This window comes from Erythrolamprus reginae, chromosome 1 (genome assembly GCF_031021105.1).
Source record: "Erythrolamprus reginae isolate rEryReg1 chromosome 1, rEryReg1.hap1, whole genome shotgun sequence".
Classification (NCBI taxonomy): Eukaryota; Metazoa; Chordata; class Lepidosauria; order Squamata; family Dipsadidae; genus Erythrolamprus; species Erythrolamprus reginae.
Window position 1 is genome coordinate 136104974 of NC_091950.1, and position 14071 is coordinate 136119044.

Below are 14071 nucleotides of genomic sequence, written 5' to 3' on the forward strand. Positions count from 1 at the left end.
TAGTAAAAAAATTTGAATCCCACCACTGATCATATTTCACCTTTTTCAGTGCCATCCTAAATTCAGTCACTAAATAAATAATCATAAATTGAAGATTATAATATGATTCTTACATTTGCTAACTCTAAAATAGCATTAGAAGTTCCTACAACTTGGATTGGGATTCTTGCATATCATTCCATCCTCATTAAACCATAATGTGCCTATACCCGTGCAAGTAGATAACAACAGCTTTCGGGAGGGATAGAGGGATCTGAGCAGGGTTAAATGCCTCCCTCCTACCTTAATACCCAAATCCCAGCAAGAATCAGTTGGAGCATGGCATAACATTTACGACAAACCAATCAGGTAATCCAATCACTCACCTCTGCTTTATACAAATTTTGGGTTTAATTTTCCCCTTAAAATAAATCAGGCAGTCAAATAATGTTATGATATAAATGACCACTGAATGCAATGGTCCAAGTAAGAGAGACAACATTAGCAAATTGTACCGAATAGTCACCAGATTCAGAATAGCGGCTCATCCAAAATTCTTCTTTCCCTTCTTGCAGGGACTTTTGGAAAATTGGTGAGTTGATGCTTATATAAGGGGACAGAGTGATGGAAAGTTTTAGTGGTTTCATATGGAAGTTGTTGTTCATGATATATCTCAGCGCACGCAGCCTTTTTCTTCTTAACAGAGATAAATAGATGTGATCCTGCAAGGGAGTGAGAAGAGAAAACACAATGAAACTGTACCTTTGTCATAGAGGTCAAGAACTAAGCTATATGGACAGTAGGACTAATTGCTTATTAAAGAGAGCTCCAGCTGAGCACCTAAATTATATAGCCAAGGGAGATTTTCCAGTTTCCTCATTGGTACTTCGGCATTAAAGCAGAAATCCAGGAAATAGCGCAAAAGGGATATTGTGTATAGAGTGGTAGGCAAAACTTGAATAAATTCTTTGGTGACTATAGTTAAGGGAGCTGAGCATGCTTAGATGGACTTCTGCTTATCAGATCATAACTTTCAACAATGCTGTAGTACTGGATGCTTTTATCTTAGATATCACTGGGTGAATCTGATCAGGGCCTAGATCAGTGATGGCGAACCTTTTTTTCCTCGGGTGCCGAAAGAGTGTGGGTGTGTGCTATCGTGCATGTGTGAGTGCCCACACCCATAAATCAATGCCTGAGGAGGGTGAAAACAGCTTCTACCACCCCGTGGAGGCCAGAAATGGCCTGTTCTCCAACTTCTGGTGGGTCCAGTAGGCTTGTGTTTTGCCCTCCCCAGCCTCCAAAGGCTTCCCTGGAGCTGGGAGAGGGTAAAAACGCCCTCCCCCATCCCCCAGATGCTCTCTGGAAGCCAAAAATGCCCTCCCAGAGCCTCTGTAAAAGCAAAAAAATCAGCTGTCTGGCACACACATGCACATTGGAGCTGAGCTAGGGCAATGGCTCGTGTGCCAACAGATATGTCTCCACATGCCATCTATGGCACCCGTGCCATAGGTTCACCATCACTGGCCTAGATAGTGTGTTAATAGGAGACCCAGAAGCTGCTTGTCAGATTTATAATACCCTGTTTTCCCCAAAATAAGACTTCCCCTGATAATAAGTCCAATCGGGCAATAAGACCAAGATTGGCTTCAAAAAAATGTAAGACAGGGTCTTATTTTCAGGGCAACACGATAGTATTTAATAATAGCATCCAGGTCTTGTCCAAATAGTTGTTTCAATAGTGTAGATGAGGCATTCCATTTTTTACTCCCTGAGTTATACTTTCAGAACTTCTAATCTACATTATTTTTTAATAATAAATTTTTATTGATTTTTTTTAAATAATAAGAACACATGCACACTGCATTTAGCACAGTGATCAGTGATCCGTGCTCCCACCACTCAACAACATTCAAACCCCTCCATCAAAATGAAGGTGTACCTTATTTATAACATTTTAAACTGAGGAGGGGGAATGGAGGGGGGGGGGGGGCTAAAAAAGTTGTTGTAAGGGGAGCCAGAAGGGTTGGTGCCTTGATAGAAGGACAAGTATTTAACTTGCCTAAGTCTGGTGCAGTCCCTCCTTCCTTCCTTCCTTCCTTCCTTCCTTCCTTCCTTCCTTCCTTCCTTCCTTCCTTCCTTCCTTCCTGTTAAAACCATCACAATTATAGCTAATGAGCCTATCAATAGCTATTAAATACTGTACTGTCATAATGAAATAACCAGCGGCTCAAAAAAAAAAAAGATTTGTTGACCAAACGTTTGAAGAATGAAATTCTGAATTATAGTTTAAGGCAGAATATTGGATTTAAAAATTGTTGAGCAATGAACTTTGTGGATGATAACTTGGATTTGTTGCACATACCGTATTTCGAAGTAGCATTGTAGACTCTTCACTGAGAGCAATTATGCCCTCCCCAAGATTATGTGTTTGAAGTTTATTGTAGAAAGATCTCAGTCCTTCCTCCATTTGAGCCATAGAATCAGCTATACTATGATATCTCCAGACTGGCAACCTGTTAAAAAAGAGTTTTGCTTAATTTAACAACTGATCTTCCTGGATCACAGATTTTGTGATGATAAAAATAATATATAGTCTACATAACTGGGTTATACCAACAAAGAATTTCCATGATCCTTTTTTTAAAAAAACTTTCTTTTCAACTACTGTGCACAAAGTTTCTTACATTCATAGTAGAAAACTTATATTTGGTCAAGCTAAATAAAAGTAACCCAGCATTAACTCAAATCTTTGCAAATAGTAAATTACCTAAGTATGTCTGTATCTGGCAACCTTCGCTGTTGTCTCAGAAGTCGACTTCCCATCAGTTCCTGATGAGCAGATATGATGTTTTGACTTACGCACACTGTGTACTGCATGACAGCCATGTCTGGGCCAGGAATATTTTCAAGGCAAAAATACCTGTTTCTCTCCACTGAGAGAGAGATTGGTGTGTCTGAAACCATCATCACGGTTACTCCTTCAATAATAATACACAGAAAACATTATTCGTGAATTATTAAATACTTTTTCAATCATAATTTTTCTTTGTGAAAGATAGAAGGTTCCAAAGTGGTTTGCAATTGCTTTCTTCTGACATCCCCGCCCCCAGATCTCAGTATAGGCAGCCAAGATGGACTACGTGTTGGCATCTGTTGAGACAATTTTTTGTTGGACACAGTGGGAAATATGAACTGTCCCCACCCCTCTTTGAAGATGTTAATTTTCACTTTTTAGATAGTATCTTAATTTGTCAATCCAGGCTGTTGCTCTACAGATGTTTTGGATTTATTTATTAATTAGATTTCTATGCCACCCTATTCCTCAGAGTCAGGAGTAAAGGGATTACAGCTCCCTTTATGTCTATCCTTGTAAATGGAAGTTCTAATACAATACAGGACTGTGGATCTTTATGTATGCGTGTGTATACTGTATTTATAAAGTTACGCAAGCCTTGTACATATTGTTCTGCGGGCGTGTTTCAACCACCCATAATTACAGGGTAATTAGTCCAGGAAGACATACACCATACGATAAAAGGAAAACCCAAAAGTTTTTATAAACAGAAAAACAGAAACAGCTCCCTTTTTAAATGTCAAAGGTATTTTCTGGTACACCCAAGGCACAGGTTAAATGCAATCCAATTGCTCACCCAATAACTGGGAAATTGAGTCCAATTCTAAAGTCCAGAGAGTCCACACACAATCTTGAACAGCACAAAAACCACGATCTTGATGAAACAATGAATCAGATAAACTGCCATGAGGCTAAAACACCAAGCTGCACTTTTATCTGTAGCACTAATTACAGCAGCCCCACCCAACCACAGATGGCCTCATTTTCTCTTGTAATAATCCTTCAGTTGTTGTCTCCTATGCATCACTCTACGCATGCGTGGATGTGTCATTAATTTTTGTTCAGAATCCAGGGATGATACAGATGATTGATCTCCCCCTGGGCTGTCTGCCAAACGCCCCTCTTCCCTGTCACTCACGCTTCCTTGGTCAGAGGAGGCTTCGTCGGCAGATTCCATCGGGAGCAAAACAGGCCTGCGGCATGTGGATGTTTTCCCCACATTCCTTGGGGCAGGAGCTGGGCCAGAGCTAACCACAACACATATGACTACATTATTTTATTTATGTTGTTTGTAGGTGACATTGTATAAACATTTTATTGTTTATTGATGGAGTATGTATAATGGATATAATTAAAGCATTTCCCCTTGATCTGCTGCAATGGGACAGGCCAGAGAGACACTAGACTACCAGAAGCTCAGAGATACATAATAGTTAGAATTAGATAGGGTGAATGGAAGAAGCAGACAGAAATGGCTTCAAAACAACTATTTGGCAACTATTTACAGCCCAGCAAAAGCTCTATCAGATAGCCAACTCTTTTATAGGGAGCTGTAAGACAGTCTAGCCCAGGGGTTACTCCTTCAATGATAATACACAGAAAAGCATTATTCGTGAATTATTAAATACATTTTCAATATAATTTTTCTTTGTGAAAGTTAACGGTTCCAAAGCGGTTTGCAATTGCTTTCTTCTGACATGTTTCCCCCCCCCCCCAGATTTCCCCCCCAGCCAAAATGGACTACATACTAGCATCTGCTGAGACAATTTTTTGTTGGACACAGTGGGAAATCTGAACTGTCCCCACCCCTCTTTGAAGATGTTGATTTTTCAAGGTTACTTTTTAGTTACTATCTTAATTTGTCAATCCAGCCTATTGTTCTAAAGATGTATCAGATTACAGCTCTCTTTACCCAATGTTCTGACAGCTCTTTTAATCAAAATTTTCTGTTGTATTTAGACACTATTGTATTATATTGTATTTCATTGCATTTCATTGCATTTCATTGCATTTCATTGCATTTCATTGCATTTCATTGCATTGCATTGCATTGCATTTCATTGCATTGCATTGCATTGTATTGTATTGTATTGGGTCCCATCGACGAAACAATGTCGTCTGGCGGGACCCAGGGGAAGAGCCTTCTCTGTGGCGGCCCCGACCCTCTGGAATCAACTCCCCCCGGAGATTAGGACTGCCCCCACCTTCCTTGCCTTTTGCAAACTCCTCAAAACCCACCTCTGCCGTCAGGCATGGGGAAATTGATTCCCCTGGGCCGTTTCCACTTTATGTATGGTCTGTATGAGATGCATGATTGTTTTTATGTTAAGGGTTTTAAACTGTTTTAAATATTGGATTTGTAGTGTTTTCTTGTTGTGAGCCGCTCCGAGTCCTCAGAGAGGGGCGGCATACAAATCAAATCAAATCAAATCAAATCAGTAAGTAAGTAAGTAAGTAAGTAAGTAAGTAAGTAAGTAAGTAAGTAAGTAAGTAAGTAAACAAACAAACAAACAAATAAATAAATAAATTGTATTGTATTCTATTGTATTGTATTGTACTGTATTATACTGTATTATACTGTATTTAGGAAATCAAATAAGAAAAGGAAACTTACCAGTGGATCCCAAAAAATATCTTTCTAAGACAGAGCCATAAGCATTTGGACTTTTACTAAGATTACTGATAGTGAAAGGTTGGGATTTGATGTTCACACTGTTCAGAGGCCAATGCTGACTACTGACACTGGCTCCTCCATACCAGGAGACGTTTACCATGGAAAAGCAATCCTGTAAAGCAAAATACAAGATTTTGAAAAAAGCTTCTGCTTTCTCGAATGAAGATATCTTTTTAGCACAATCAGCTTCTGAGGATGCACTGACTGGGTTTAATAGAATGAACATATCACAAAAGGTTTGAGGACGTCTCTCTAAACAAGGTCACCTACAATGGAGGAGAAGGTAGTCTTTCCTGAAGCCTCCTGCCTCACTTCACTTGGTGAGGGCACAGGAAGAGGACCACGCCACTAAATGAACAAAGACCTGGGGCAAGTACATAAAAGTACTTCCTTGATATTTTGGCCGAAGCCATTATGTGCTTTAAAAATCAATATCAAAACACCAAATTGAGCTCAGAAATTGACTGGTGATCATTGCAATTGATGAAACTCTGGCATGAAATGATCATATTGTTCGTTCTCAATTACAATTCTGTAGCTTTATTTTGAAAGTCCCACATATCACAAATCACAATTAATCAAGCAGTTGCTAGAAAATGTATACATTGATACTGTAATATAGGAAGTCATTGTTTTATAAACTCTAATTTAGTGATTTTTCAAAATTAGAACAGGATGAAAAAGGTAATTTGTGAACGTTTTTGACACTTACAACCATTGCAATAGCCCCATAATCAAAATTTGGAAGTTTGGCATTTGACACATATTTTTTGCATGCCATGAGGTTGCAGTGTCTTCGGTCATGTGATCACCTTTTGTGACCTTTTGACAAGCAATGTGGAAGCCAAATTACCAGCTTAACAACTGTAGTGAGCAATTTAAGAACTATGACAAGAAATTTTTCAAGAAGGGTGCAAATATTTTCAAAAAAGATTGAATCCAACTGAGGTGGGCAAAGGGTTTTCACACTAATAATACCCTTCTTGTCTGATATGAACTTCAATTTATTAGCATTCATCCAATCTATTATCAAACTTAATTCCTTCACTATGTTATTATCTATCTGGTGATCTGCAGTTTTCCTATCTTTCCACGTTTCAGGGAAATTATGAAAGTTTTTTTTCATATATTTTCAAATCAGTGAGTTGGGCAGCCAAGGGGGCTGCAGAAAACTGGAGAAAAATACAGCAACCAGCACTCCCTCCATTGTATAATGATGAATATATTTAAAAACAAAACTACACAATTTTTATCAAAATAAATTCTAAAGACATCCTTAGAATGAGGTAGAAAAATTAGAAGCCTATTCTGTAGGCTTTATGAAATTAAATAATAGATTTTTTTTACCATATTAGCTTTCAGTAAATGTCAATAAATTTTTATTTTCCTGTGGCTCCCATTATGAAAAGGTGTTAGTAAAACTGAAATCTAGTTATGAATGATCTCATTGCAAATAGTTATGAATGATCTCATTGCTTTTTGAATATAATTAAGAAGATTCTTTAGAATAACATCTTTAAAATTAATATCTTATTGTTATGCAGGGTTAAAGGTTTTGCCATTACAAATTGAGAATGATAGAGAACTCCAAAGGATAGGATTTAGCAAAGGCTGCTGAAGGCAATGGTATATATGTCAATGTAAGCCAATTAAAATATAACGTGACATGATTAATCCATCCTGTACTTGTATTATTAACTAAGATTTACTATCTTGCCATAAAAAAACAACAGGCAGTGTATAATAATAAGTACCTTGAAGGGATAATTCCTGTATTTACTGCTTATTATGAGAATTATAATCTTTCACTTGAAAAGCCACTTTCTCTGATGTTACAAGATGGCTGTCAGGATTTATTTACAGCACTGAAAGTTCAACTCCTATATTAGAATTACTTCTGCAATGATTGAGGTAATACTTTCTTCTCGAATCCTCTGCTCCCTTTAATGAAGGTCATTAAAACTAGCACTAGAGTACAATCTCTTTAGCTTAACTTGCATACAGAAATGCTGCTAGCTGAAATGGTCTCTTACAGAAGACTGCCATTGTTAGACTTTTTTGTTTGCCTGTTATCCACAAAGTACTTTACTGTATAGAATAACCAATGGCTCTGGAGCCACATGCGGCTCTTTGGGGGCCCTGCTGTGGCTCCTTGTCCCTTCACTGGCTGCCTCGCCCTTCCCTCCCTCACCTGGTTTCAGAAGGTTAGGGTGAAGGCGGGAATGGAGAAACAGCCAAGGCTGATTCTCCAACGCTCGTTGAGGAACATAGCCACTTCCAGCCCAGGCTTCCCTTCGGGTGACCCCCTCCCCTCTGGCAATCCCCAGGCAGGCTGTGGTGGGGTCAGGAGGGTGTCCATATGTAGGGAGATATTCCTTCTGGAAGCCAAGGAGCCGTGAATAACTTCCTTCTGGAAGCAAGAAGCCACCGAGGACGGGCAGCTTCTCGCTTAAGGAAGGTCTTTGGATATGGCTTCTTTCCTGCGCAAAGGCTCTGGCCATCGCCTTGCCGTGCTCCCCCACTGCATGAGAGGAGAAGGAAGTGAGGGGGAGGAGGGTCAAAGCAGCCTTAGTGCAGGACCAAAGTGGCTTTGTACCTGCCTTCGTGCCACATTTACACATAAGGCAGCCTTCGCTTCCTGCCTCTTCAGGCTGGAGCTTACATTCTCCTCAGCTGAACAGCTGTGGTGATGGGTGGATACAGCAAGGCAATGGCTGGATCCTTAGGGCAGGAGAGAGGTTGTGTCCAGAAACCCTCCTTAACCCGTGACTTCCATGAATTGGTCCAACCCATGTTTTGAAGCCAGCCAACTTGTAGAAAGCACTACATTTTCTGGTAGCAAATTCCTAACTTTAATTATGCACAGTATTTAAAAATATATATAGTTTTTTATCTGTCCTGATTCAACTAGGATTTTGTTTGATTGTGTGATCTTAGATCAGATCTTAATGTATGGATTTCAAAGGGTTAGATCAGTGCCCAAGCTGCATGCCTGCCCCGGAGAACCAGAAATTCGAAGACCAGTGCCAGAAACCCAAAGACCAGCTGGCCGGTGTGCATGCGCGTAAAGACCAGCTGGCCATATAAAGACCAGCTGGCCAGTGTACATGCATGCGCCAGAAACAAAAGAGCAGCTGTTCATGGTGCAGATACCCACAGAGAGAACTCTGCGTGCCACCTCTGGACTACGTGTCATAGGTTCGCCATCATGGGACTAGATCAGTGGTGGCGAACCTTTTTTTCCTCGGGTGCCAAAAGAGCATGGGCGTGCGCTATCACACATGCGCAAGTGCCCACACCCATAATTCTATGCCCGGGGAGGGTTAAAACAGCTTCCTCCGCCTCCCAGAAGCCCCCTGGAAGAAGGAAACCTCCTGTTTTGCAACTTCTGGCTGGCCCAGTGCTAGATATTTGCCTGGGTGACCTACCCAGACAGGGTAAAAGTCAAAAGTTCAGATTTGTTTATTGCATGTTGATCGGTTGCCTTCTTTTGGTGCTTAAAATGTATCTTTGTAAAACTGCCTGTTGCTGGGCTAGATTGTATAAATAGGAGAACTGTCATTGTATAGAGCTCTCAATACTCCATTGCTTCTTGACTGGATTGACTTCCTTGTCCTGTTAGCAAATAAACCTTGCTTGATTCAACCTTGCTTGAGAGTTATTACATTGGCGACGAGAGTTATTACACCCAGTAGGCCAAAATCTCCCTATCCCATCCCCTGGAAACTCTCTGGAAGCCAAAAGCTCCCTCCCAGAGCCTCTGTGTGAGCCAAAAATCAGCTGGCCAGCATACACATGCATATTGGAGCTAAGCTAGGGCAACAACTTGCATGCTAGCAGATATGGCTCTGCATGCCACCTGTGGCACCCGTGCTATAGGTTCACCATCGTTGGACTAGGTCCTCTGTCATTGGAATAATTTAAAGTTGAGGTTTAAACATGGAGGGTTGTTTAATAACTGTAGTATTTCTAAATGCTATTCAAACAGTTTGGGCTAGGGGTGTCAAACTTGTGTTATCACTGCATCGTCATACGACATATTGTGACTTTCCCCCCTTCATTAAACTAGATGTGGTCATCGACAGCGTGAGACATCTGGCCTCTGGGACTTAGGCTATTACAAAATTATCAAATTTGTTCAAATCAGTCCCAAACATATTTTAAGTTGGTATCCAAAGGGCTGGAAGATGAAAGCTGGCTAGCTGGAAGTCCCCTGAGACAGTTCTTAGACTGTGGAATTCTGGGAGTTGAAGTTCACAAGGGTTAAAATTGCCAGGTTTGGAGACCTCTGGCAGAAGATATAACAAGACCTTTTTGCATTTGTGAGGTCTCACTTTCCAAGTCACCAAGATCTGATTCTGAAAAGAACTTTGATTCACTGTAATGGATGAAAGTTAACCTAGCATAATCCTCATGCTTATAACAAATAAATTCATTCAACTGTTTAGAAACATAGAAACATAGAAGACTGACAGCAGAAAAAGACCTCAATGTCCATCTAGTCTGCCCTTATACTATTTCCTGTATTTTATCTTATAATGGATATAAGTTTATCCCAGGCATGTTTAAATTCAGTTACTGTGGATTTACCAACCACGTCTGCTGGAAGTTTGTTCCAAGGATCTACTACTCCTTCAGTAAAATAATATTTTCTCATGTTGCCTTTGATCTTTCCCCCAACTAACTTCAGATTGTGTCCCCTTGTTCTTGTGTTCACTTTCCTATTAAAAACACTTCCCTCCTGAACCTTATTTAACCCTTTAACATATTTAAATGTTTCGATCACGTCCCCACTTTTCCTTCTGTCCTCCAGACTATACAGATTGAGTTAATTTGCTGTCTTTCCTGAATTTTGGAATGGAAAAGCATTTCTCACACAAACTGCATAAATTTTGATTCCCCCCCCCCTCCCAGAAATTCCTAACTGTTCTGTCTGGGTCACTCCGGAAGCTAAAACCAACCCAAAAAGATAAGCCAGACACACCGGTAAAAGGCAAAGGCAGTTTATAGAATTCAAAGAAAACACAGGTAACAGAAAATGTCCTTACAAACAGGAAAACGCTGGAACTTCAAAGATATACAGGATTCTTGCTGCCAAGACGAAGCTGTAGATAGCAAACATATGCCTCCCACGAGTCTTCCAGACTGCTAGGCCACAAGCCAAGATCAGAGACGCCGAGAATCAAAGCAGGTCACCGCAACTCCAATTGATAACACTCCACATGGCTTCAAGGGCTTGCCTGCCTTTTAAACCCTGCTGATGAGGACCACACCCAAACCCAGCTGTTTCTAATTCAATGCTGATAATATTTCTTTAACTGCTCCTTTCGTTGCTCTGAATGTCTCTGTCGCATGTCAATGACAGCTTGTGCGTCATCACCTAATGATTCCAAGCTACTGGCTGGGGAGAGCCCTCCCCCCCCCGGCTCTCCTGTTGTTCTTCCTCATCCCATTCCTGACTGTCCCCTCCCCCGTCCGACTGCTCAGCCCCCTCCTCTTCGCTGTCCTCCTCCTCCGGGCATGGAGCCAGCAGAGACGCAGCCCGTCCCTGAGCAGCCTCAGGCTGAATCACAACACTAACATATTAGTAAATTATTCCCAAATGATTTTTTGAAGCTGTGAAACTGTATAACAATTCAGATACTGTTGTACAGTATTTCACTATTTTACATGGTATCTCCTTTTTCTTTCTGCTCAACACTTTTATGGAAAAAGACAAAACTTCAACATATTGCCTTTTGATTGACAGTGTATACAAAGAAACCGGAAAGGGGGCAAAAAAGAGAGAGCAGTTGTTAATTACAAAACACATTTTCATTAAATTTCCTTAATGAACACTGCGCTCCTGTTATCCTTAATCTCAAATATAAAAACTCTTGGGTTGCAATATTCATTTTGCAAGATCTCAATTATTAATATGTTTGTTTGGAAGGAGAGCTAATTTCTCATTGTAGATTATTTCCAATTATGTATGCCCATACATGCATCTGAAAACACATTTTTTCCAGCTTTGCAAGTCCAAAAAGCAGCACAGTTCTTACATTTTGGTTCTGATAGGAAGACATCTGCAAGTTTTGAAATTACTTTAATTTACACATAGACAGGGTAAATATAGCAAAGAAGATTTCTGCTGTCATTTGGACATTTAGCTTTGGTGGCCACTCATTTTACTTAACTTGTTATTTTTGACACATCATTTTTGCAATTTATATATTTGATGGGTTTATTGTAGCATCTTCTCAACAATTGAGTTGTACAAGATAGCTTGGCTTCAAAAATGTCATACTGTTAGAGATGAAATCCTCTTAATCCAAGGAAAGAGGCAACATAATTTGCCTTGTTGACATACTTCGCGGTATGTCAGACTCATTTTGGTATCCTCCAGCCTTTGGAGAAGCTGAAAGAGCCGTCTGGGTAGATGTGACTTGTGCTTGCTCAATAACCTTTTCTGGGGGGCTGCGGGAACTAGTTCTATTTCTAGAACTAGAGGAGACTACGTGGAAGTTCAGTTAGCAAATGGAAGAGAAATAAAGTGACTGCTTCATTCTCAGAAGTGACATTCCTTCAAGAAACAACTCTGAGAGAATGCTTTGCTTGAAGCTTAACTGAATAAATGCATCTCCCATTAACCCACCATGCTGCAATGAAATCACTTTGGGATTTTGTTATAGTATAATTGTCATTTTTAATTTCATGAGTGCCATGAAATATTCTATATTCTCCATTACCTCTTGCATCAGATTTTCATAATGTCTATGCAGAAGAATCCCTCTCTAGATTTTTCTAAAAATCTTTGTATACTGGGAAGGGTAGAAACATAGAAACATAGAAGACTGACGGCAGAAAAAGACCTCATGGTCCATCTAGTCTGCCCTTATACTATTTCCTGTATTTTTTCTTACAATGGATATATGTTTATCCCAGGCATGTTTAAATTCAGTTACTGTGGATTTACCAACCACATCTGCTGGAAGTTTGTTCCAAGGATCTACTACTCTTTCAGTGAAATAATATTTTCTCACGTTGCTTTTGATCTTTCCCCCAACTAACTTCAGATTGTGTCCCCTTGTTCTTGTGTTCACTTTCCTATTAAAAACACTTCCCGCCTGAACCTTATTTAACCCTTTAACATATTTAAATGTTTCGATCATGTCCCCCCCATGTAGAAATACAGATTTCTATATTCTCAATTAAAAACAATAAATAATCTCAATAATCCCAAAAATATAATTTCAATAAATGCAGCAACTGTTTGCTTCTGTAATTACCCATCTGAACTCCAAGCTGATCAAACACATATTCTTTCTTCACATCATTATTATCTTGACATCACCACAGATGAATTTGCCTTGTTATAAAGTTATTTAGAGAATACAATAGAAGGAAAATAAAGGAAAGCTATAATTAGTTACCTTGATTTTCAGCTGGCAGTGAAGGGGAGTCCAGTTAATGTAGTAACACTCACTGCTGGGAGAAGAGCTGGAGTCCAGGAAGACCTTCAGTTCAACAATGTCTTCCCAGGTGTAACAGAATTCAGACTGATTCTGCCAACATATGTTCTTCATGAAAGGCATCTCCATATCTGGGAAGCTTCCCATGTGAATCCTTAGCAAGGTTCTTTCATTTTTCAAAGTCTGAAGGATGAGACTGTGATCTTTTCGATCCCAAATCAGACCACTGGTACTACTTCTCAGGATCCAGTTTGTGCTTGGCTGATCCACGACTTGCCAATAAATAATCCCAATGGTCAGCAGAAGGAAGACCGCTACCCCAAAGCAGGCAATCACTCCTTTCCAGGTTTCATTCATTTCCTTTAGCCCAGAATCCCACATCACCTCTGGAATTGCACTGGGGTTGTTCCTAGGATGATTGTAAGGCATTGCTTTAATCAGCAAAGAAGATACAAAGAGTAAAAGGAAGCGGAGGAGGAGATCTGGCAAGGGATTTCAGGGCTCCAAGCGTTCTGTTATTCAACTTTGCAGGAAATTCTGTTCTCTCTCCCAGATCCTGGCTCTCTGTCAATAATTCCACACTATTCACTATCATCATACTGGACATTCTTCTAACTAAACTAAATAAACTAGAGGTACCTAAACACACCTGTAAGTGGATCACAAGCTTCCAACAGACAGGAAACAGCAGGTGAAGCTAGGCAAAATCACATCAGAGACCTGTACAATTAGCATAGGGCCTCCTGAAGGCTGTGTGCTCTCATCACTTCATTTGTTAAACTACTGAAGTTTGCAGATAATACAACAGTGATTGGTCACATTTGAGACAACAATGAACCTGCATACAGATGGGTGGTTGAACAACTAGCCTCATGATACACAGGAACAATCTGTAACTGAACACACTCAAAGCCATAGAAATGGTGGTAGACTTTAGAGAAACTGTCCCATTCTACCACCTCTTACAATACTAGACGACACAGTATTAACAGTAATTTCTACGTTCTATCATGTCTGAAGACCTAAAATGGTCGCCTAACATCAAAAATGTCATCAAAGAAGCACAACAAAGAATGTTCTTTCTTTGCCAACTCAGGAAGCTCTAACTGC

At 40.0% G+C, this 14071-nt stretch overlaps 1 protein-coding gene across 1 annotated transcript in view; it reads right to left on the reverse strand.

Annotated features, from left to right (window-relative positions):
* Positions 1-13390, reverse strand: part of LOC139158478 (SITS-binding protein-like) — a 32487-nt gene extending 19097 nt beyond the window's left edge. Inside the window, exons 1-5 of the mRNA XM_070735794.1 lie at positions 12923-13390; positions 5451-5622; positions 2750-2960; positions 2345-2495; positions 495-701 (exon numbers count right to left, since the gene is read on the reverse strand). Coding sequence (XP_070591895.1) covers positions 495-701; positions 2345-2495; positions 2750-2960; positions 5451-5622; positions 12923-13390 — 1209 coding nt within the window. The remainder of the gene's footprint in view (positions 1-494; positions 702-2344; positions 2496-2749; positions 2961-5450; positions 5623-12922) is intronic.
* Between the last annotated feature and the right edge of the window lie 681 nt (positions 13391-14071).